Source organism: Drosophila ficusphila, unplaced genomic scaffold (genome assembly GCF_018152265.1).
Source record: "Drosophila ficusphila isolate 14025-0441.05 unplaced genomic scaffold, ASM1815226v1 contig_47, whole genome shotgun sequence".
NCBI classification, from domain to species: domain Eukaryota; kingdom Metazoa; phylum Arthropoda; class Insecta; order Diptera; family Drosophilidae; genus Drosophila; species Drosophila ficusphila.
Genome location: NW_025064388.1, coordinates 1,611,080 through 1,636,407, shown reverse-complemented (window position 1 = coordinate 1,636,407; position 25,328 = coordinate 1,611,080). Strand labels below are relative to the sequence as shown.

The following is a 25,328-nucleotide window of genomic DNA, read 5'->3' as shown; positions in this document are numbered from 1 at the left end:
TCAGTGCTGCCGCGCAGGGCAAATAGCAAAACAAAAGGCAAACATCAAGAATTTAGTTTTACGTTTCGATTTGAAATTAGTTATTTTATTTAGTTTGCGGCATGACCGAACATTCTCCCCCCGTTGGAAGACCAGGGCTTTCAACCAGATCCTGCTTCGGCAGCACGCACAATTTGCGGACAGCTCTTCGAGTGACTCCAGTTGAAGTTCGTATCACTGCCACCCGAGCAACTCCATCGGATCCAGGCATCAATTCCATTACCCTGGCTAATGGCCATTTAAGCGGAGGCAAATTCTCATTCTGGACCAGGACGACATCGTTGATTTGAAGCGCAGGTTTGGGAGTGCGCCACTTTGACCGTTGCCGTAAACGGAGTCAAAGAGTCTTCACGCCACCGTGACCAGAAGATCCACAGAAGATCACAGAATCCGTGAATCTCAATAGCACCATTTGGATGCAACGCACGTCGAGGAAACTTCATTTGCTGGGTACGACCTATGTCGGATGACAACTTCAGCCACGATGTGTTCAGTGCCTAAGGAGAGCTCTCATCCCACTCCAACTTTTCTCTCCAGACCTCTTGCAGGAAGATTTTGGCCTTGGCAACTACAGGACCAATGAGACCAAGAGGATCGTAAATCCGAGCAATTGTGGACAACACCAGTCGCTTACAAGGCTTTGGAGAGACCTGTATGGGAGAAAAAGAGAAACGAAACACATCCGCTGCAGGGTCCCAAGCAAGACCCAGTGTCTTTGTAAAGCCGCTGCCATCGTCAAACTTCAGGAATGTTTCCTTTTCCGAGTCAGCAATCTGATCAAAGACATCGCGGTCGTTGGAACACCATTTCCGGAGTTTGAAACCACCTCGTGACAGCAAGTTGGTGGTTTGAGACATGACTTCGAGGACCTCCTGCGCTGATTTCCCTCCTGTGATCAGATCGCCAACGTAGAAGTCTCGCAAAATGGTTTTGGAGCCGATTGGAAATGAACTCTTCTCATCACTCGCCAATTGATGCATCGTTCGAACGGGTAAAAAGGCTGCAGGCTTGGTTCCATAAGTCACGGTATCCAGCTTGAATACCTGCACTTCCTGGTCCGGTGAGTCACGCCAAAGAATACATTGGAAGTAGCTATCGGGTTCAGCCACGCGAACACACCGATACATCTTGCAGACGTCACCAGTCAATGCAACAGGAAAGTCCGAAACTGTAACAGCGTGTTGAACAGCTTTTGTTGAATGGTAGGCCCTCCCATTAAAACCTCGTTCAGCGAGTATCCACTAGACGTTTTGGCAGACCCATCAAAAACGACTCGCAATTTAGTCGTGGTGCTATCTTCCTTGAAAACGCAGTGGTGGGGCAGAAAATATTTGCAAAGACTCAAGGAGTCTTTGGGCACAAGAGACATGTGGTTTAAATCCAAATATTCGCGAATGAATGCCGAATATTGGACCTTGACTTCTGGCTTGCGCTGTAGCTTGTTCTCTAAATTGAGAAAGCGACGATAGGCTTGATTGTAAGATTCACCCAGTAATTCTAAAGTGTTCTTTCAGGCAATTTTACGGAATATTCACCTGAGTCCAAGCGACGAAAATTGGTCATGAAATGAGCCTCACACGCTAGTTCTTCTTTGGTGGCTGTGACCACGCCTTCTTCACAACTCTCAACCTCCCAAAAGCGACGGACTAGCTCATCCATACGACCTTCGGCGGCAACCAATTCACGCTGGACAGCTTGACCCTGCAACGCAGTTGCCTTGATTGAGGAAGATCCTCCTCCGGTTACGATCCAACCAAGTCTCGTTTTTTGCAATAGGGGTAACCCAGCAGCTAACTTAATCTGCCCTACAGATAATAATTCAAAAAGCATGCTTGCTCCAATGAGAAGATCAATACGCTGAGACTTATAAAATTCAGGATCGGCCAACTGAATATTAGCGGGAATTTTCCAGCCTTCGGGCTTAACGGTCAAACTGGGCTGGTTGTCAGTAATTGCCGGAGCAACAAGTGCAGATAGGCATGCGCAATAATTGGAGGTATGAGACTTGAATTTGATGCAAACGGAAGCTCCTTGAGCATTAAAACAGGCATCTCCAAGACCAGCAACTGCTACGGTAGACTTGGTTTTAGGCAGTTGCAACTGGTGAGCGAGTCGGTTAGTCACAATGTGGACCTGTGATCCCGAGTCTAGCAGCGTGCGGCATGGGATCCAAGCACCTGATCGACTTTGAACGCTTATAACTGCAGTTGCAAGGAAAACCATATCAGAATCCACATTATGAGCGAGCAAAGAGGTAGAGGGGCTAGAGGCGATTGCGTTTGACGTACTTGGTTCCGCCACGGGAGCTCGCTGAACCTCGGTCGAAGGCTGAGAGCTGAGGTGTAAAAGGCTGTAATGCTTGGAGCCGCAAATTCGGCAGCAGCCTGACCGACAATTGCGCATTTGATGCCCCTTCTTCAAGCAATTGAGACACAGCGCCAATCCCTTTGCCCTTTGAATGCCCTCTTGTATTGATAGATTGGCGAATTGACCACAGTTATATATCGAATGACTACTGTTGTCACACACAACACACCCATTTCCCGAAGTGTTAGTGGCAACTAACGGGGGGTTTTGCTGACTGTGAACTATTTGAGTACAAGGCTGAAGTGTGTCGTACATTTTCAAGTTTTTGGCAACGCTTGGACAAAAATGTAGCGAATTAATCGATCGATGGAATTTCATCTATAACGGCAAATTCTTCCCACTTGGCCTGAGTTTTGCTGTCTAATTTTTGGAGTAGCACATGGACGAGAACGCAGTTCGAAATCTGCTCCACCGAACCCATTGATTGGAGAGCACGTAAATTGGCATTTATTTTATCGGACATGTCTCTCAACTTCGTGGCACACTGTATGTCGACTTTGGGGAGACTCAAGATTGCGTTAATATGGGATTAATCTCGCAAATTTCCAATGACCGAACTGTGTCCAAGGCGGAACCCTTCAAGAAAGACTTGAGATGCTGCAGCTTCTCAATGTTGGACAGCTCAACATCGTTGTCGATAATGGCCTTGAACATCGACTGAAAGTCCGAAAATTCGGTATAGCCCCCAGAAAAATCAGGCAGTCTCAATTCGGGAAAATGAGATCTCCTAGCCGCTGACATGGAATGGAAATCCATGGAGGTCTCTGGCCTGAGTGTGGAGCTGCGAATTGCCGGACCCTTTCGCTTACCCATTTCGCGATTCAACCTAATTTTTGCAGATATGACCAGCTCCTCAAAGTCATCTCGAACCATGCTTCCGATTTCGTCAAAGTCCAGCTAATCAAGTCTGTCATGGATCTGAAGAAATGCGGTCTTGCTCTCGTCCAGGGCTTCAACACGAAGTTGCAGTTCTTCCTCGGTCATATTCTGAAACATTTCTTTAGTCAGAGTCTTCTCGAAGGCTTTAGCTTTCGAAAGCATTGAGCCAGCCTTCAATTTATAAAATTTTGCTCCCGCAACTGGAGCAGCAAGCGCTATGTCCGTTAACATGTTGTTTATTTGGGTTTTATAACTTTCAAAATTAGTCACTTGCAAACTGATCTAGTCCCACTGTGCACTGATTAGCGCCAAAATTGTGCGTCTATTTGAATATGTATATATAGATACAATATATATGTAGGCACTGAACCCGCGAACGAAACGTTTTTCGCCGCTGTAAAAACTTTAAAGCGGGAACGACGGCACAAAAGAAAACGAAAATGCACTTTAAAATGCACGGGGGCGGGTGTGTGCGAGGGTCTAGCGAAGCTTATGTTGCGCGTATGTTCTGCTGTTATGTACTTGCACGATCACCAACTTTAAGCCGAAACGAAAATAATAAATTATTTGTTTGGTTGCACTTTAGTTTTAGATGGTTCGAATTTCTATTGTTTCACAATCATGTCGGGGTCACCAAATGTTGGGTCAGTAAGCTTTTTTACTAACCATTACCTTGACGGTGCCCAAATAAAATAATCACAAATTTAGTTAATAAAATGCACTTATTTATTATTTGGCTTCAAGGCCTTAAATATACGAAGTTAGCTTGTTGTAGATTTAGCTAGGCAGGCAGACCGAATTGTCTGTGCCTTTTTTGCAGCGAAAAGGTATTTTTGCAGGCAGACCGATTTGTCTGTGCCTTTAGCGAAAGTATATAGACGCGAGAGATTTTAGCAAGCGATCAGCGTTCGTGCCTTCTTGTAAGCGAATACGAATCGAAATAACATGAAGCTTGCCGTGGACGAAGAGCCAGGCAGCGATAAGCGAAAAAGTGCAAAAAAGGTAGTTAGCAATGACAATTAAATCAGTGCTGCCGCGCAGGGAAAATAGCAAAACAAAAGGCAAACATCAAGAATTTAATTTTACGTTACGATTTGAAATTAGTTATTTTATTTAGTTTGCGGCATGACCGCATTTGTCATCATTTGTCTGGTTGCATTCAAAGTTATCGGTTGTTTTAAATCAACTTTAAATCAAATTGCGTTTGAAAGTCGAATTTCCCAAAGTATTTCGGTCTGATAGGGTTTTATTTTGTACGTATTGTGAATGTGCAGTTGAAGGAAAAAATATTCCAAGTATATCAGCATATTGCATCATTAAAACACAAAGCTGACAATGATAGAAGGAAGGAAAATGCCGATCAGGGAAGCCAATCGATAAAATCGGATCTTGAACCAAAACCACACCAAATTTGTCGAAGTTCAATGTAAATTTGTGCAAAACTTTAGCTTTTAAATAAAGAACCGCCTTTTCCAACATATTATGACTATTTTCTGCATGATTCTTTCATATTTTATTGTATTTTTGAATCCATATTCTTGTGCATATTTTGCTATTTTTCTTGCATATTTGCATGCATATTTTGGCCTTTTTTCGTTCATAACCAGGGACCGTAAATAATGATTATTGTCGCTATTTTCAAATGAATAAATCAATCACTTCCAATCAACATAGAACAAGCATGACTAGCACGTTTTTATCCTTTAAGGATACACTATGAATATCCTTGATGATTTTTAATTTTTAATTTTTATATTTATTCTTCTATTGTTAAACATTATGTTTGAGCAAAAAAAATAAAAATCACAAAAAATCATTATTTTTGAGCAAAAAAAATAAAAATCAAAAATAATGATTATTTGTGATTTTTATTTTTTTCGCTCAAAATAAAACTCAACATGCAACAACTTTTGATCCTTTAAGGATATTACCAATATTGTCCTATGTCCTTATAAAGGGACCCTAGAGCAACAATTGACAACAACCGCGTATTAATTTTATTTATTGACATATTTTAATTTGATAATAAAAAGAAGTTCTGATAAAAGTGATGTGTTTTTTTCGGCCGAATACCGAATACCAAAAAAAGTGGCCAAATAGGCCGAATTTATATCAGCTTGCTAAGGTTGTGCTTGCGGCTCCAGCTACCCAAGTTAGCGTAGAGCGTGCCTTTTCTGCGCTTAAAATAATGCTAACCGACCAAAGGTGCAACTTGTCGAGCGAGTCGCTCTCAAAATTGTTATTCCTAAAATTAAATAAAAATTTAAAAAAATAAATTGAAAATTAATGTACCTAATTGTTCTACTGGTTGATCATTATGATGATTATCATTATCATTATGATTATCATTATCATTATTATCATTGTTTTGGTAATTGTGTATATCTGCTGCTGCTGCTCTGGATGTAACAGTTGACCTTATATTAAATAATTGCAACAAACACAGGTAAAATACATTTTATTGTTGTTGTTGTTGTTGTCAATTGTTGCTCTAGGGTCCCTTTATAAGGACATAGGACAATATTGGTAATATCCTTAAAGGATCAAAAGTTGTTGCTTGTTGAGTTTTATTTTTGAGCAAAAAAATAAAAATCACAAATAATGATTATTTTTGAGTTTTATTTTTTTTGCTCAAAAATAATGATTATTTGTGATTTTTATTTTTTTGCTCAAAAATAATTATTAGTCTTGATTTAAAAAATTAAAAATCGAGAAGTAATCATTACAAAGTAATTTTTAAAATATTACTTATAATGATTACGGTCCCTGTTCATAACTATCCGAGCTATAGTGATAAGACTTAAGTTCTTCCCTTCGACGTGGAAAATTGCCCAGATTACAGCAATCCCAAAACCTTATAAAAGTGCAGCTCTTGTTAGCTCATATAGACTAATAAGCCTGTTACCAATTCTATTAAAAATTTTTGAAAAAATTTTACTTGATAGAATCAACCCGATCTTAATAGAAAATAATGTGATCCCACCCCACCAATTTGGTTTTCGAAAAAAAACACTCAACGGTGCAGCAAGTGCACAGAGTCATACACAAAATATCAGAAGACTTTGACAACAAGAACGTTTGCGTAGCAGTATACATGGACATTGCAAAGGCGTTTGACAAAGTGTGGCATACAGGACTATTCCATAAGCTTCACAACATCCTACCACTTAACCTATTCACTATACTAAAAAGTTACTTGACCAACAGATATTTCTATATCAAATGCGACAATGAATGTTCAGATGTTATGCCTGTGGCAGCGGGTATACCCCAAGGCAGCGTTCTAGGACCAATATTATACCTTATATACACAGCAGACATCCCAAATTCACTGACCTATGGTTCCATGATTGCAACCTTTGCTGACGATGCAGTGCTAATGGCCTCTAGCTACACAGAAAAAAGAGCAGCAAACACACTCAAGGGATCTTAACAACAACAATGTCATGGTTTGAGAAATGGGGCATTAAAATATACAAGGACAAAACACAACAGGTGATATACACAAAAAAGAAAATAACTACCCCAACAAGAATTAAAATAGATGACGAAAGCGCCAAATACCTGGGACTCACATTGACTCAAAACTCACGTGGAAAAAACATATAATAAACAAACGAAACGAAGTAAAAAACAAATTTCGACAACTCCATTGGCCTCTGGGGAGACAATCAAACCTAAACGTATCCAACAAGTTACTAATCTATAAAACAATAATAAGACCAATCTGGACATATGGAATAGAATTATGGGGAACAGCCAACCTCATCATAATACAAAGAGCCCAGTCGAAATGAGGGTACTTATGAGAGTAATACTCGAAGTGCTGGCGTTTTATGCAGTAATATCATTTGATTTCGCGTGCTTTGGGGTAAGGGGGATTAACTCACTCAAAATTGACAGGATAAAGAAGAAAGAGAGAAATGGCAATTAAATGATCGACAATAGAAAGAGAAAAGATACAATTCAAAGACAATTTGACTTGAATGTTGTTGGTGTAGTTGTTGCTCAGCAACTTGCATTAGCCCACCCAACCTAGACCATTTACACCGCACAGTAGGCCGAATTGCCAAATAAGCGGCATAAAATCGAAAATTGTATATATCGAGCTGAAACTTGGCATATTTTAAGAATACACCACTATAAATGTTTAAGCAATGTTTTAAGTAAGTTTGACCACGCCTACCTTAACTGCCAATGGAAGACAACATAACGTATACGTGATCTGAAGTTAGATTTCTTTTTTTATACCTACGTTAATTATTTTCTTACATATTATACTGATTTTTATTATCTATAATAAAGATGGATTTCATTTTTGCTTAAATAGGAATAAAATGATATATATTAAGATTTTATGCTTACATATATTTAGTATTAAAAAATGTTCTTTGGCAAAAAAAAAAAAAAAAAATGAAATAAAATGTGTTCAATCGTTCTCTACAGCTAATTCAAATGAAAATGGATTTATTTCATTTGCATCCGAGTCTTCCGAGTCATCTGAAATATCATTAAAACGGCTGTTGTTAGTAAAAGATTCTGTAATACCAGGAATATCATTTTGGGGTGCTGCAAAAAGTTCAATTACGTCTTGCGGAAGGGGTTGTTTTTTATGTCGAGCTGCCCTTTTTTTAATTGAAATACTTGAGATAAAGGGATCTGATGAGTCCATAGATCTGTGGAACACATCCATCATATTATTTATTCGAGAGTTCTGTCGAGCATGCATTCGCCTATCACGCTTGTAGAATTTATTTCGTGCTTCTGACGCGTTTTCTCCAAGACAGCCTACTGGCACTACTGATTCTGCTATTATTTGGGATCCATGAATTAAAATTTTGTGTAAAGTTGGTGACATCGGATACCATGAGTAATTCAACATGTATAGCTTAATGGTTTTTTCTGAGAATTTTTGAAATTTTTGAGGATCGATTGCAAATTCACAGTTAATAGCTATTAGAATAGTATGCAGACTGTTAATTAATTCCAAGTCCACATCTAAAATTGATGCGAATAAGTTTGTATTAGAAAAAGCCTTTCTGGCTGTATTGCCATCATTTGTGTTTCCGCTTCCATTTTGTTTCGGCTTATCTACATGCAATCCCATTTCTTGCCACATTCTCTTTTGCACATTTTTTTTTTTAGAAAGCATAACGAGTTTGTCACTTTCGTTTCTTGCTTGCCATTTTTTAAACTGCATTCTATAGGATATTTTAAGAAGTAATTCAAAAACACGTATCCACGCATGTAGTGGACTTATCCCATACTGAAGGTGTCCAGGTTTCGGAGGGAAAGATTTTACATCAACTGAATTCATAAATTGTTTTGGGCCTGCACCACAGATCGAACATAATTGACAGGAGTTAGTTCCCGTCACAACGTTTAAAACTTTCCCGTCTATAAGTGTCATGTACAACTCATACGAGACGGTGATTTTTTTTTCATCTAAAATCGTTATTTCACAAGGAGTCAAATTTTGTATTTGTCCATCCAAATCGTTTTTTTCCTTCAAAATGTGATCAATTGTTTCCTTGGCGAATTCCATTTTGAAAGGGCGACAAAATCTTACAGATTGCGGGGATCCATTATTCCAAAAAATTGTTCCTTTTTCATCTACAAGCTTCAAGGGTATGACGGTTGTAACAAATAAAGACTGATCTGATGTGTCTGTTTCGTTACTTTCAAATCTTTTTTTATACATACTTTGTCCAGACGATCCATCAAAACCGTAACTCGCAATTAATTTAACGCTGGACACACTTTCTAAATTAATGAATATTTCTTCCTGTAATAATAAAATTCGGCTAGCAGTATGATTTAATAAATTTTGTAAAGCAACTTTTGCAACTGTTTCTGTCACTGTTATTCCCACAGGCCTCAATTGTAATTTTGCTTCCTGAACTTTGTGGTAGTTTGGGTATATATCGCAATTATGTATTTTACTCATATGACGAATTTCATTGTATAATTGTTTGCTTAATGAATTTTCTAGCAAAAATTCCAATGCATCATTTATTGTGAGAGGTATTGCTTCAGCTGCTAGAATCTTTCTTTTTGCTTCAGTTGCCTGTCTTTCTGACGTACAAGAATTTTGAAGTAGAAATGCAGTATTGTTTTCATTCGATTTTCTGGCTGACATTGTGGCTGCGTGAATCAAAAGTTTGGTATCATTGTCATTTGTAACTGCCACATCACTAGCAAGTTTTCTTTTAAGGCGCGTTCCTCCTTCCTCATAAGCTAGCTTTGGTCTTCCCTTTTTTAAGTTTGGAATATCCGCTTGGTTATCCAGAACTATTTTTAAAGACTTTGATAGCCACTCTGAATGTTTATTCTTGAATGTTCGCATATTACGGCTACACTTTTGTAGATTTGATTTTATATAAATTTCAAAGCTTTTAATTTTTTTGCGAAGTTCGCCCTTTTGGTCGACAGTCAGCTTACCCTCATTTATCTGGCCAAATATCCATTCAGCAAGCGCGGTAGAGTCGCGAGCGCTGTCAATCCATACGTCTAGCAACGTTGCATGACAGAACTCATGCACATCTAGAAAATGTAATTATCGGAAAAGCCGCAAAAAGCCGCAAATCGGATTATTATTATATTTTACTAAACAGTTTCTACTTTTGTTAAACATACATTACACATTGCAGAAATATGCAGAAGACTTTTTTTTCTCCACAGAAGGCGAACATATATGTAGGTTAGGTTTTTTTCGCTTTGGACAACACAAAACAATACACATATTATACACATAAAATAATTTTACACAAAATGTTTTCATAAAACTCAATTTGCTTACCTCGAAGTTTAAAATCCATTTTAAATAATGTCAAAATCTTTTCTCGTTTGTGATTGCCAAGAGCACAAAGTCAAAAAGAGTTTCCCGCCAAATTAATCACACAAATCAGCTGTTCAATCACTTGACTTTGAAGCTCAATAAAAATTGCAAGGTTGCATTTGAACGAAAAATACTTTTTAATACTTTCTATACAGGCAATTTAATATTAAAAAGTTAAATAAAAATTAAGATTTGCTTCAATAAAATTTTCGATTTTATGCCGCTTATTTGGCAATCCGGCCTACTGTGCACCGGCTCCAAAATTGTGTCTTTCATTAAATGGTCCCTATGTTCAAGTCGCTTCTTTAATACCTTACCATATTGTTGTTCGGCATGACCCCCACGGTAAACGCGGTTAGCAGTTGTTCATTTTCACTTTACACAATTTATTCATACTAAGAGTTTTCCATCACGGTGGTTTAAAATTAATTCCTATGAAAATATTTAGTTTAATTAGGCTTGATATTTTATTTTAATTTTCACACAAAATCTTAAAATGTTCTTTTTGGTTATTAATTTATTATTAATTAACATATTTTTCCAAAAAAAAAAAAAAACAAAGAAATTATTATCTTTGCTTTATTTTTCTTTACGTTAAAATTGGATTTCTTTTCTTTACATTTAATATTTTGTATTTTGGCAGCAAGACTTTAATTATTAAAGGTTTCTGAACAGTGATAATAGCTTTAAAAAACTTACCGCTCCATTTCCAGTCGGACGAAAGCGCTTTCGGCGAATTGCGGGGAGGGAAATTTTAGATTTTAGATCACTTTCTGTTTCTTTTCAATGCTTCCCAAACCTATTCAGATTACTTTCGATTTCACTTCCATTGCCTTTTCTTATTGCATTTACTATTTATACACTGCACTTTTTCTTTTAGCTGCCAGATCAGTTGGTATTAGTTAAAACTTTCCCATATTTATTATAAATTAAAATTTTATGGTTTTTGTTGTTTGTTTTTTTTTGTATTTGTTAATTTTAATTCACTTTTTCTGTTTTCTTTTGCTTTAACCAATATATTCACATTATTTTCTCACCATACCATTCTCTCACATTTTACGATTTCTCTTTTCATTTTCAAATTTTAAAACTTTAAAACTTTAAAATAAATACGAAAAAAAGAAATTATAAAAAAAAAACTTATTAAAATTCGTTCAAAATATGGCAAAAAATATGGATTTTTGCCAGCTCTGGGCATAGTGGTTTGGGATGTTTAGCGGCGATTACATAACCTATGGTCAGCGGGTAAGTAATACCTCCTGAAGTATTACGCAACCCAGCATCGTGGTTATGTAACTGCACTGCACTTGATTGGAACCGATTTCCCGTGAATTTCCCGACTAGATATGGGGCTTCCTGACGATCGGGATTAAATTTTGACGCATTTTAACACATAACACATGAGCATCCCTCGCCCTCCTAGGAGGTGGCACGAGAGCCCCTCCTAGAAGATATCGACGAGAAGGAGGCCGACGTCACCCTGACGGCAGTGAAGGGGAATGCCCGCCCCCTTCACAAAACATGGAGCACCCGCTCCAGTAATGGCTGCACACCGCAGCACGCAGCTAGCCCAGGTGAACTTATACCGGGCCAAGGCGGCATCCGCCGTCCTGGTCAGATTGTTCACCTCCCAACATCTCGGGCTGTCATTCAGGAGCCTTGGTGCAATCAAGGCATTAAAGGCCTGTACACCAAGGCATCAAAGGTAATATGCGACCAACGGGGTGCACACCCAAGAGCATGCATATTAATAAGGAAAGATATCAATTATAATATCTTTTCAGAGTTCCTAAGCAGTGACTGTGTCGCGGTACCGCTGAGCGGCACAGGAAAGTTACCAGCGATTGCCATAGCATCGGCGTATTTCGCTGGGGATGCAGCATGCCCACCACCGGAAATCATCGGACTCGTGGAATGCTGCAGGAGGAAGAAGTTACCCCTAATCATAGGATGTGACGCCAATGCACATCACGTGATATGGGGAAGCACCGACGTCAACAACAGAGGTGAGCAGCTAATAGAGTTTATTGTAAATAGTAACCTAGAAATCGGTAATGTCGGGTCCACACCGACATTCATTACTAGAGTAAGAGAAGAGGTCCTAGACATAACTCTGATGAGCAGGTCTCTAGAACCACTTATCAAGAACTGGCACGTGTCGCCAGAGGAATCAATGTCGGATCACCGAATCATTAGATTTGAAGTAGACTTCAACACCGCTAGGGACGCCCCCAAAAGGAATCCCAAGAAAACAAACTGGGATTGGTTCAAGTCCTCTCTTGAGCTCAATCTCTCTAACGAACCGTCAGGTATACCCAGACATTCTTTAGAATTGGATAAGGCAGTGGATAACCTCTGCAAGAAGATAACCAATGCTTTTGAGGACAGTTGCCCTCTTGGCAGACGGAAAGCAGATAGAGACGCCCCATGGTGGAATGACAACCTGGAACGGCTCAGAATCTCCACCCGCCGGCTCTTCAACAGAGCAAAAACGAGCGAGGATAACTGGAGACAATATTAACAAAGCCTGACGCTCTATAACAAAGAGATCAGGAAGGCCAAACGGAAGAACTACAGAGACTTCTGTGAGGCAATCAGCACAGCCCATGAAGGGGCAAGATTGCACAAGGCTATGGCCAAAGTGGCACCAGAAAGTAACCTAGCCCTGAGGAAATGTGACAACTCTTACACTTCCGACGACAGGGATAAACTAGCTTTACTCTTTGAAACACACTTCCCCGGGAGCTCACACCTGATGGAAGATACGGCTAACCAAATGGAGGCAACGTCCACTCCAAGATATCTCAGACCAAGCGCAGAGGACTGGGCAATTGCCAAGTCTCTAGTCTCCCCGGAGAGACTTAAATGGGCAATTGGGACCTTCCAACCATTTAAGTCACCTGGTCTGGATGGTATCTCTCCATCATTCCTGCAGCAGGGACTGGATTTACTCCTAACCCGCTTAAGAAGACTGATGCTAAGCAGCCTAGCAATTGGACACATCCCAAATGCGTGGCGTAGAGCTGGGGTGGTCTTCATCCCCAAAGCAAGGAAGAAAGACATCACCAACCCAAAGTCCTTCAGACCTATCAGCTTAACTTCGTTTTGCCTTAAAACGTTGGAAAAGCTGAAGGACTGTCCGCTGCAACCCACGCAGCACGCATACAGGGCAGGTCGTTCAACAGACACAGCACTGTATCAACTTTGTCACACTCTTGAAGGGGCAGTGGACAACAAAGAAGTTGCAATCTGCGCCTTTCTGGATATAGAGGGAGCCTTTGACAATGCGTCGCATGATGCTGTCTTAGCGGTCCTCGCCAGAAGGAATATAGACGCGACAACAAAAGGTGGATTGGAGCCTTGTTAAGCTCCAGGCAGGCAATGGCGACCATTGGCAACAGCACAATGACCGTTGCCACAAGCAGAGGATGTCCGCAAGGTGGAGTTTTATCTCCTCTACTGTGGAGCCTACTAGTAGATGAACTACTAAGGAAACTCGCCGATAGAGGAATACAATGCCAGGGCTATGCCGATGATATAGTAATAGTAGCCAAAGGGAAATTTGAAGAAACGCTTTGCGATATTGTCCAACTCGGACTCAAGATAACGCTCGACTGGTGCAGGGAAGTTGGACTTAACCTCAACCCCGCAAAAACAGTCATTGTTCCTTTTACAAAGAAGTACAAACTAAAGAAGATGAGACAAATCATGCTACTAGGTACTCCCGTAGCAATAAGCCGGGAAGTTAAGTACCTCGGAGTTACCTTCGACAGGAGGCTAACGTTTGCAACCCATATGCAAAAGACAGTGGATAAGTGCCTCAGGGCTCTCTTCACCTGTCGGAAAATTGCAGGGAAATCTTGGGGGACCTCACCCTAAATTATCAGATGGCTATACCTTATAATTGTGAGGCCAATACTCACATATGGGTCAGTAGCCTGGGGTAAACGAGCTAGGCTTGTTACCGCACAGAAACAGCTCCAAAGGCTGCAAAGACTGGCATGCATATGTATGACAGGAGCAATGAGAACCTGCCCCACTGCGGCACTGGAAGTTCTCATGGAACTCACTCCACTACACTGCGTAGTATAGTTACAGCGGAAGGCCACCCTACTAAGAATCACTTCTTGTGGTAACGGCAGTGACCGCATCCTCAGTTCTAGGGATGCAGCAAAACTACTAGTCGAACTTCCCCTGAGTTCATACCCCAGGGACGAAATGACAGTAGAATTCATCTTTGAAAAGAATTTTTCTGCTCATCTGAGCAACAAGAAAGAATGGACCACCATGAAGGAAGTACACTCCATGGCGAGTCACACTATAGCATGGTATACGGACGGGTCTTTCACAGACCAAGGCACTGGCCTTGGAGTAGTAGGACCACGAATCAAGTACCATGAATCTTTAGGCTAATACACCAGCATATTCCAAGCTGAAGTTTGCGCCATAGGACGGTGTGCAGAGCTCAATATGAAGTGTGGGTATACAAACAAGGACATTGCGATCCTCTCGGACAGTCGAGCGGCAATTACTGCACTCTGTAGTAATAGAATCACCTGGAAGCTGGTTCGAGAAGTAAGAACAAAGCTGAACCTTCTGGGCAGCAACAACAGGTTGTCATTAAGATGGATTCCAGGACACAAAGACATATCCGGGAATGAACTAGCCGACAGGCTAGCAAAACTAGGGGCGGAACTACCCCTTATAGGACCCGAGGCTTACTGTGGCATAGGCAGACACACAGTCAAAGATTACCTAAGAAAAGAAGAGGTACATATGAGGCAAGCCTGCTGGGAAGACACCACAGGCCAAAGACAAGCCAAAACCCTCATCGTCAATTATGACATGAAGAGGTTTAAGAAGCTTATACTACTAGAGAAGAGTTCACTTAGGATAGTACCGGCTTACTAACCGGACACTGCAAACTAAGGAGACACCTCTTTAATATAGGGATTACAAACAGAAAAACATGCAGATTCTGTGATAGCGAGGATGAAACCTCCCTACACATAATATCAGATTGCCCAGCACTAAGTAGCCTGAGGAGCAGAACCCTCGGGTCCTGGTTCCTTACACTTGGGACCTCTGGATGCATCGACCCGATAAAGCTCCTTAACCTTATCGAAGGAGCCGGGTTGATGAGTGAGCTCTAAGCTCAGATAGGGGGTACAATAGATCCAGTTGGGTCGAGGTAACCTTTTCCCCCCTAATAATAATAACCAGGGCTAACAGAGTTATGTTTTTAAATGAAAAAATATTTATTTTCATATTTTCGCCTTTTTTCCTATAAATCCATATTTTACACAATCACTTGAATAAATCTATATTTTGAGCATTAAAGTGTCTGAAAACCTATAGAAAGATATTATGAAATTTCTGTCGTTTGCCTTTTACTCGATAATAAATAATGGAAACAAAACAAAACCAGATTCAGTTTTTATTCCTTATTTCATGCTTTCAGTTCTTATGTCTCTTAAATTCATTTTCATCATATAAACACATATTGAGTGACAAACGCCGTAGTTTTGTTTTTACTAATTTGACACAACATGTCATATTGTTCTGCAATGATCTTTGAGACAAACGGCGCACGTTTGTTTGTAGCGATTTCTAATTGTTCATTGTCATAAAAAGTTAATATGATCGATATAATCGTCTACGTTTATTCATTTTTTTACCTATATTTATCCCTTTTTTCTTCTATACTACCAATACTTATCCATTTTATTCCATATTTGTCAACTTTTTCGTCCATATTTCGTTCATATTTCTCTATTTTTTCGTCCATAAATCCATACATACGTTTTTAAGAACATAACTCTGTTAGCCCTGATAATAACACATTTTAACCCATTTTGAGTGGAGAGCGAAATCGGATTCCGGCGGCGTTTACATGACGATCATGCGGCTGTATCGAGTTATAAGTCGGCGAATATTGCTTAAGCTGCCGAAGAACTTATCTTGGCTTGGCGCCTGGTCCCCTCTTGCTCTCTCTTCGCCACGGAAGCTTTTTTTAGACTTGCGGAGAGAAATTTTGCGGCGAATGGAAATCGGAAGGTTTCGATGATGGCCTGGAAAATCAATTTTCCCTTAAATACCCTGAACTTGAAATCTTTTTGTTGTGTTTAACGCCGTTTTTTAGTTACCTCTTTTCCCAAGTAAAGGTAATAAGTAAAACGAAGTTAATTTGCCTATCTAGGCTTGCAACTGGTATGGATAATAAAAAAATTACTTTTCGACATGTTACTAACGATGTGGGTGTAGCGGCAAATAGGACGAACTAAGGGATATGGCCACTTTTTATAGGCCCGATTCCCGAACGCCATGACACTTTTAGGATGTCATGATGGCATTAAAGAAAGGATACCATCTCGGGAGTGGGAGAAAAATCTTGCATATTATCTGCTATAAAATCTAGTTATGAAAATATAAATCCACAATTTCCAACTAGTTAATTACCAAAAATTTCATTTCTTTCATTGCCCTTTTCCTCCATTTTTAATTACATTATTTTATATTAATTACTATTTATATTAATACTTATAAAATAATCAAAACACTAACGTATTGGGACGGACCCCAATTACGTAGGGCAACTTAATCTCTGAGCCACAAGCAGCGAGAAAGTATTGCCGGCTTCTAGGCATTTATAATAATCTGTGCATGTTTGTGGGACGCAACTAACAGCCAGCGACGAGCGCATCTACAAAACCCCCCAGCAAGATCACGCTTAGGAAGGGAAGGAAAACCCTAAAAAGCGGGGTCCACGCTCGGAGCTGAGAGTTTTCTGAGTTTATTGTTTGAGATCTTTCGCATGAAACTTGCCTTTATAATGACCTCGTAGATCCTCAACATTGTAATAGCTATTACCGAGTTTTCCCTTGATTCGAGCTTTGAGAAACGTTGGAGCCAGTTTGGCATTGTAGCCCTTGGAAAAGTTGCTCTGAGAAAAATTTCGGCATAGACTTCCTGACCGGTTGTGAAGGAAACTTCACGACCTCTAAGATTGTAAGCGTTTTTATTTCTCTGGTGCTGTTTCCTCATGGTGACTATTGCCTTTTCCCGTTCCAAATCGAAACTGTCATCTCGCTGGAAACAAACTGCGCGGTCTTCAAGCATTTCCAGGTTCCGTAAGAGCTTATATGTGGAACCATTGGTAACCATGTGTTGGCCAAATGTCAACTTATAGGACGTGGTATTAACGGCCGTATGGAAGCTAGAACGCAGCGAGCAGCAAATTTTACTCAACTGCTCATCCCAGTTAGTCTGATTTGGGTGTATGTAAGACTAAATCGGAGCGATTACTGACCTGTTAACTCTCTTGGAGGGGTTTCCCTGAGGTGCGTAAATTGCTGTATATGCGTGACGTATATTATATTTGTCTAACAGCCGATTAAAAGCGAGAGACTTAAACTGAACGCCATTGCCGGATACAATCACCTCAGGAATACCGAAACAGTGCAATAAATCCTTCTCAACATATTTCAAAATTGCCTTGGTCGAAAACTTCTTGACGGGCTTCAAAAACGGAAATTTTGAAAAATGATCCAACACCACGAAAACTCCTATATGGCCAGATCGAGATCTATACGTTTCGCCGGTTTTGCTAAGAGTCGATCTAAGACTATAATTGGGATGTTTCGAACATTTGCATATTTCGCAGCCATTCACATGAACCTTGACGTCTGCTACCAGATTGGGCCAGAAAAAGTATCTGCGTACTCGTTCCAGGGTCTTATTTATACCACAGTGAGATGCTAAGGGGTGGTCATGCGATATTTACAGCACAGTATGAATCAATCCTTTTGGAATCCAAATTTTCCAGGCCATATCATCCGCTATCCTATCGTCAGTCGCATGCTCCATCCTGCGATACAAAACCCCGCCTAAAACTTTCACGTCGGGAAGCTGAGACTGATTCTGCTGGACCTTGCATTTTAATTCCTCGTATTCTTTGCATTTGAAATGGTCTGATTGGAGATATATAAACTGATCTACCTCTAAGGATGACAAGTCTTCTTCGCGAGAGCGCATCCGGGACGATATTATGGCTGCCCTTCTGTGTTTGATCTCAAAACTAAACCCTTGGAGCTTGAAAGCCCATCTTGCCAATCTGCTACTCAAGTCAGTCTGAGACATGAGCCACTTTAACGACGCATGGTCTGTGACCACGGTAAACTTATGGCCTTCAACGTACACTCGGAATTTCTTTATAGATATAATCGCGGCCAGACATTCCTTCTCCGTTACGGAATAGTTTCTTTGGCATTGATTCAGCTTACGAGACATGAAGGCAATTGGTACTTCATCACCTTCAGCGCTTAGCTGAACCAAAACTCCCGCGATTCCAGTGTGATTGGCGTCACAATGTATAAAGAAAGGTTCCTCGAAATTTGGGCTATGTAAAACCGGTGCCTCACACATATTCTTCTTGAGAGCTTCAAACGCATTTTGCGCCTCAGTGGACCATTCAAATTTTCTCTTTTGTCTGAGAGCATCTGTTAAAGGTGAAGCGACGGTGGCATAGTTTCTTATAAATTTGTGGTACCACCCGTTTATACCCAAAAATCTGCGAAGCTGTTTGACTGAACGTGGTTCTGGAAAATCTACAATGGCTGAAAGTTTATCTGGATCGGTGGCGATAGTTCCCCGTCCTACAACGTGGCCTAAATATTGATAGTTTTCATAAACTATCGACTATCGGCGATAGCAAAGAAAATCTATCGTCGATAGTTGTCGATAGTGCAGAGTACACTCAAAAAATATAATTTAATTAGTGTTTCTAATGATATTTATTTATATATAAAGTATTTATTTATAATGTATGACATTGGTTTTCCAATATTTATCTGAAAAGAATAAATAATTATTATTCGAATAATATGATTTTGTTTTTTTAGGCTTACCTTAACTGCTTTCTATAAATTTATATATGTTCGGCGTTTTCCTTTAATTTAATGTATACTTTTATTATAATGTATTTATCTTTGTGAAAAAGAAACGCATGTATGTATATATGCGTATGTATTTCACAACAAACCGTAATAGCAGTAATGGCATCTCACGTAGCACTTTTGTTATTGTCATACAAAATTTGGCTTTTAACTTTATAATACAAAATTAAAAATATAACAACAAAATAACAATATCTTACTTATTTGAAGAAAAAGATCCATTATGTTTTTAATAACAATTTATAAAACTCTGTAACAAATTCGCGCAATTTCCTTTCCTTTACACTTTTAACGTAGACATGGGAAAACCAAAATATCGACAACAATCGACGATAGCAATTGACCACTATCGAGAGTGCGCGCAGCTATCGATTGCGTATCGAGAGTGCGCGCAGCTATCGATTGCGTATCGATAGTCCCGATAGTGCCATCGATAGTTCTCCACCTCTAATATTTAGTAATTAAATCTAAACTGGCGAGGCAGAAGATAGTAAAAACGGCAAATCAAAGTGCTATGAAAAGAATCAATATTGATTCATGACGCAGCCAATATTCGAGATGAACTGTATAAAATAATCTTACCACGTGTCTTTAAACTCTAAAAATCATGTTCTAACACGTACCGCCCGCCTGTTAAAAAGGAATCACCTGAAGACGTCAAATTTAATCTGGACACTGCGTTGGAGCATGCCACTGTAAAAATATTAGGAATAGTATGGAATCCAAAAGCTGAAAATTTGTGTGGCACAGCACAAAACTCCCATAATTACGGAAAAAGTGGTAGCCTTGGATCTGTAGTAGGTGAAATCTTTGAAACTCTTGGTCTAATTTCGCCAGTATTAAGGACCAAAATGTTTTAAAAGAACTTATTTTTCCTGCAACTTAAGACGAAGAGAGAAAAAACCTCCGAACGATTATTACCCAACATCAGCAGGGAAGGTTCCCTTATATAGTCGTATCTCCCTTCCGCCTTTTTTTCTTTTGAATTTCGCGGCTATGTACAAAACGCTACAGTTCTTGTATATTTTGAAAGGTCTTGACCGACGCTATACATGATTAGTTTGGATATTACATTTAAAAGCTATAGACATACAAGCATAGAGTTAACTAAAACCGAAATTCGCGCTTTTTAAAGTTTTCCTTCGATCCAAATCCGCCAGAGAAACGTTTCATGATGTTTTAGGGGATGAAACGCTTTTCCTCCACAACGCTTTTCTTCCACAAGCCAACCGGTGGAAGACCTGTGCCGACGAATACCTACCCGTGGAATACATTTAGTCAGAACGGTATGGGGCATCATAGGGGCCGTCCATAAACCTCGTGACGCTCCTAGGGGGGTGGGGGGGTTCTTCAGAGAGTCACGCTTTGTTGTAAGGAGGTTGTAAGTTGTATATGTGATGCGTCACATAGAGGGGGGAGGGGGTCAAAAAAGACAAAAATTAGCGTCACGAGGTTTATGGACGGCCCCATATGGGGCTCATCACCCAACAGATGGGAGTTAGTCACCAACCATATTAAGGGGGGGTAAGGTTTCAAACAAAAATTTTTTACATTTTTTTTTTTTTTTCTGAATGACCAATATGTCGAGAACATTGTGTAAAAATTTTGAGTCAATTAGAGTCAAACTAACGTAGTTACAGCGTTTTAAACTACCATATTTGGACGTATTTTCACGTATAAAAATACCTTAAATCGATTTTCCCTAAAACGGTATTTTGAAAGTCGGTGAACATCAGAACTCAAAATCTACTGAACCAATCCTTTTCAAATTTTTAACACAAATTCTCAATATAAATACGCAGGTAATCAGGAAGAGTTTTTTTTTTTTTAAATTTTTTTTTCTATTTTTAAAAAATAAATAAACAGCGATTTTTAAGCTACAATCGCACTTTTCACTTTCAAGTGCTCCCAAAAATAGACAAAAAAAAATTTAAAAAAAACTGATTGCCTCGGGGAAATTCATTATCTTTAAAACGAATATCACCTTTTTTTTGTAAGATGATCCGTTAACGCCCTATGATGTTCACCGCAAAACAACTTTTTCTTTAGGCGCTTCGGAAGATTAACCGCCACAGGCTTATTTCTTAATATTTTTTAATAATCTTCTTTTTCCAATAAGCTCAATAAAATAATCTTACTCATTTCGCCACAAAAAAAAAAAATCAAACATGGCCCTTTTTTTGGCCTTTAAAACCTTACCCCCCAAGGACACAAATCACTTACAGTTGGATAAGAATCCCATCCCACCAATCGATTTAATATCAAACCAACGCTTTAATGGCCAGTTGTTCGTATTTTATAGATGAATACAGCTGACGTGACGAACAATTCACAAACTTGATCCACTCTTTCGAGAAGAGGACTCATGAGAAACATTAAAGGAAATTAAAGGATGAAGAAGATGACAAAGATGACTAGGAACCAAAAAGACGCAAGAGTTCACCGTTACGTCGTCACCAATAATATTGCTATTCATATGACAATTATATGTTGGAATTGGTTAAGAAACGTAAATATATTAACATATTCCACTATCAACATCATGAAGCGAGATGACGTAGCGATAAAGAGAAGAATAAAAATAAGTGAAACACAAGTTCGTAAACAATAACAGTAACAGAATTAAAATTATAACATCGTAGATTTATATCATACAAGCATACAAGATTTAAAAATCGAACGACTATATCATATAGCAGTCATAGAAACAATTAGTGAAAATGAAAACTATTAAAAGACCACATCTGAAATACTTTAAAAGCAGCGCATGCACAAACGAACGATTTTACGACATACTTTCTGAACGTTGAGCAGGAATATTTATTTTCGCAGAATACTTAAGAGAGCTCTAGGATCAGCGTGGCAATTCGTATTGATATGTAAGTTCAACGTAACTGTAAGCTTTTCGTTTGCAACAACAGGATTTTATCTTCACATGGAATATGACCTTAGCGATGCCGAAGAGCACTTATCTAATTTATATTCCACAACACAACGATTTTGTTTTTGAATATTCTTTGATACAAATCCGTGAGATTAAATAACTTCCACAAAATTCCCGATCGCAAAATTCAGTTGGCTTGGCTTGGTGGAGCAACAAGAGTAAGCGACGATTGGCGTAACTCCCTAGACAAGACGTCTGAAGGTAGTACGAGGTGTAAATTTACATGGCACATAATTTGAGTCGAGTAAAAAGGACAGTATAGCGAGCCAAATGGACGTAAAGAGCTCATCGTCACATCCTCAAGACGGAATGTCTGATGGGCTTACATGTCGCCAAATTGCTTCTTTAACTCTTTAACCAAGGGAATGGCCCCTGCGAAGTCAGTTAATTCATAAGGCCAAAATCAAACCTCTGGTGAGTTGCATAACATGCAAAGGAAACGGTTCTGCCCGTCATTGTCAAACGAAAAACTTCTGTTTCCAGAAGTTCTTAGGATAAGATTAGCTTTGCTGAATTGTTTTGGGCTGTATTCTTCGGCGATCATATACACTAGCCGCCATATATATTTTGACAAAATAAAAGTGAAATATACTCGAAACCTGAACTTGCTTCTTTTAACTTTTGGTATCAATGGAAAGGTAATTCAAATGCCTTTTGAATGATACCATACTTTTCTCAACTCATTCGATATTTATTGAAAAGGGCAATTTAAAAAAAAAAGTAAAAAAAAACTTTTTCCCTCGGCTTCAAAACTAAAATTTTTGGATGCAAAAAGTTTCTTTAATCAAAAATAATAGGAACTGCAAAAAGAATTTTTCAAAAATAATTTTTCTTCTATTTTTAATGATTTTTTGAAGGTGACAATGTCGGAAAGTTTGTATGGAAAAGAGAAAAATATGGCTGAAATGCGTATTTCTAGTCATTTTCAAAAAATCATTAAAAATAGAAGAAAAATTATTTTTGAAAAATTCTAGTGTACATATATGTTGGTATCGCCTGTCCATTGCGGACTTACATTCGCTCCAAAGAGGAAGAGGAATTGTAATTATTATTTACTTTTTATTATTAAATGAATGGGTATGATATTCGCAATCTGTTTGTCATCGCTAATAGACAACAAATCGTCCTATAAAGATCTGACTGCGTCAATCAGGTGCCCCAATTCTGTAGCTGATGGCTGAAAACTTTTCGCATACAAAACTAAAAATGTTTTCACCTGCCGTTTGAGCCATATTAAAAACATCGCAAATATATTAAAAATATCTTTTTGTAAAGGCAGTTTTGAACAACGTCTATATAATATTATTATTATTTATACAAGCACATTTTTATTTTTTTTTTTTTTAAATAATTTTTTGTTATATTATTTTGTTTGTGGTATTACTAAAAAATTTTTAAATATGCACTGATCTTATAAGATAGACTACGGTATTAAACTTAAAAAATAAACTTTTGATAGAATGAGGGATATTATAACCCACTTTTCTGCTTTATAAAATTGTGTGAAATAGACGGAAACCTGTTTTAATATACATCTTCTTCCATTGAAAAGTCCGATGTTTCAGCAGCATAAAGAGAGCTAAAATAAAGTAAGCTGTATGAATTTATATAGCAAAACAAAGTGTTATACATACTTCACTGCACGACTTGTGAAAAAAACAATCCTTTTTAATTTCTTATTATAAAAGAAATAATTAAACGACCACAAACAGCCCGGTTCACCAAAAGGATCACAACTTAAATCTGGATTATAACTGTAAATGTCACATTCTGATAAATTAACTTCGTCATCGACAGCAGACCATAGAGGCTGGCGTATAACTTGATATTGATCTCCCGCTAATGCCGAAAGATTTGAGTGGATTGAATTCATTACCCACTGTAAAGATGGCTCTTTGCTAAATTCATGGGACTTAAAAAAAAAATAATAAAATTATCAGCATATCTAACTGGTATAAAGTATTTACCTTGGCTTCTGAAAAATCATAATCTGGCTCAAACGACGCGTTCAATGTAGCAATTAAGTAGAACAAAGTCTTTCTAGATATGGTATCACAAAGAGTAATGCCTTCATCCCCGGATTGACTGTTGTTTTGACGAAAGTTAGGCGAAAAGTCTGCCAAAGTTTGGGGTGGTGATAACGCTTGAAGGTCATGGCCATGAGTATCTGCCGTAAATCGTTTATACAATACTTTCTCAGCTGCAACCATTTTGCTAAAATAAAACAAACTTTAAAATCGTTAAATGTAATTTGCAACACCTACCACGAGTAACTTTCTATGCGACCAAAGATTGTGATTCCACTTGTTTGTATCGAAAGTGCGTTGTTGATGGCTTCAAATCTCGAACTCTCTAGTAACTTCATGATTTTGATAGTAAATTTAAACAATAGTAATGAACTTGTTTCGAACGATAGCGTTGCAGTGCGGTAAAAATAATTATTTTTTGAATTACTTTTTAACTCCAACGTTTAGGTTGTCTTGTACATTCATTGGTTGACGTTTTTGCATTTCGAACTCAAAAAACATCATTTGAAGCGATCTAACTTGCATCGGCATCGTGATTATTTTTCCAATTTGCAAGTATATAAAAGCTGCTTTCATTTATTATTGTAATCAATGAGTTTTTATCTGGAGTTGCTTTTTATTTATCGTTTTTTTTAACATTTTCTAAAATTCAACGAAAACTATTTGTGTTACATACAACAGTTTTTAATTTGGAGTGCAGATTTGGTATACATATATATATATATATATATACATAAGTACCAAATAATAAGATCACATAATTGTATCTTCACAAAAAATGACAGTAAGTTGACTTGAAATCAAATATTTCATTTAACGGCACTTACTTTACTAGAGATAAAGTTTAAAAAATGCCAAGTCAAATAGTTACATTGCTTGGAACTATTAGCACAATTGAAACTTTAATATTAATGTGACTTCAGTCAAAAAGTCAATTTTAGTTGTAATAATTATGAATGACTAGAAATTTTGGAAAGAAAACGTTAAATGAATATATTAATACCACACTTTACCTCAGAATAATAGTGTATTCCCACAGAACATCATCCACCCAAGTTCCAGTTCTTGACGCTCACATTAACCATGGCATCGCATACCACTAGCGAAGGTAACCTTTTTTTTTGGTAACCTCTTAAAAAGTTAGAAATTAACACAAATAAATATTCTGCTAATGCTTACAAATTGGTTATTTATTTTTAGTGAAACCTATTTTATTTTTGTCGTTTTTTTTTTTGTTTACAATTAAATTAAGGTAATATCGATCTGCTTTGTAGAAGTCA

General features: G+C 38.3%; 2 protein-coding genes across 5 annotated transcripts; both read right to left on the bottom strand.

The window, feature by feature from the left end:
* Positions 1-536: 536 nt before the first annotated feature.
* On the bottom strand, positions 537-2,442 carry LOC122320294. The gene is made up of 4 exons (XM_043208462.1): positions 2,328-2,442; positions 1,575-2,240; positions 1,282-1,485; positions 537-1,207 (listed from the first exon to the last, which is right to left on the bottom strand). Exons 1-4 carry the CDS (start codon positions 2,440-2,442, stop codon positions 537-539), a joined length of 1,656 nt encoding a protein of 551 aa, XP_043064397.1.
* Positions 2,443-23,270: 20,828 nt separating this feature from the next.
* LOC108094561 (repressor of RNA polymerase III transcription MAF1 homolog) lies at positions 23,271-25,003 on the bottom strand. Of its 4 annotated transcripts, none has more exons than XM_017195172.2 (5): positions 24,876-25,003; positions 24,286-24,690; positions 23,989-24,235; positions 23,656-23,933; positions 23,271-23,600 (listed from the first exon to the last, which is right to left on the bottom strand). In XM_017195172.2, exons 2-5 carry the CDS (start codon positions 24,384-24,386, stop codon positions 23,546-23,548), a joined length of 681 nt encoding a protein of 226 aa, XP_017050661.1. In that variant the 5' UTR covers positions 24,387-24,690; positions 24,876-25,003; the 3' UTR covers positions 23,271-23,545. The 4 variants fall into 4 exon arrangements, with proteins under 4 accessions (XP_017050661.1, XP_017050660.1, XP_017050663.1 ...); XM_017195171.2 differs by having other exon boundaries at positions 24,286-24,815; positions 24,876-24,988; XM_017195174.2 differs by having other exon boundaries at positions 24,289-24,991.
* Between the last annotated feature and the right edge of the window lie 325 nt (positions 25,004-25,328).

What these genes read in the sequence shown, in the direction of transcription:
- LOC122320294 (XM_043208462.1), bottom strand. Translation starts at nt 2,442, where the DNA reads ATGCGCAATTGTCGGTCAGGCTGCTGCCGAATTTGCGGCTCCAAGCAT. An exon ending in AGCTCCCGTGGCGGAACCAA is followed by an intron (nt 2,241 to 2,327) that starts GTACGTCAAACG and finishes TTGCAACTGCAG; the next exon opens with TTATAAGCGTTCAAAGTCGA. An exon ending in TTTTCGTCGCTTGGACTCAG is followed by an intron (nt 1,486 to 1,574) that starts GTGAATATTCCG and finishes TTCTCAATTTAG; the next exon opens with AGAACAAGCTACAGCGCAAG.
- LOC108094561 (XM_017195172.2), bottom strand. Translation starts at nt 24,386, where the DNA reads ATGAAGTTACTAGAGAGTTCGAGATTTGAAGCCATCAACAACGCACTT. An exon ending in CGCATAGAAAGTTACTCGTG is followed by an intron (nt 24,236 to 24,285) that starts GTAGGTGTTGCA and finishes GTTTTATTTTAG; the next exon opens with CAAAATGGTTGCAGCTGAGA. An exon ending in ATGATTTTTCAGAAGCCAAG is followed by an intron (nt 23,934 to 23,988) that starts GTAAATACTTTA and finishes TTTTTTTTTAAG; the next exon opens with TCCCATGAATTTAGCAAAGA.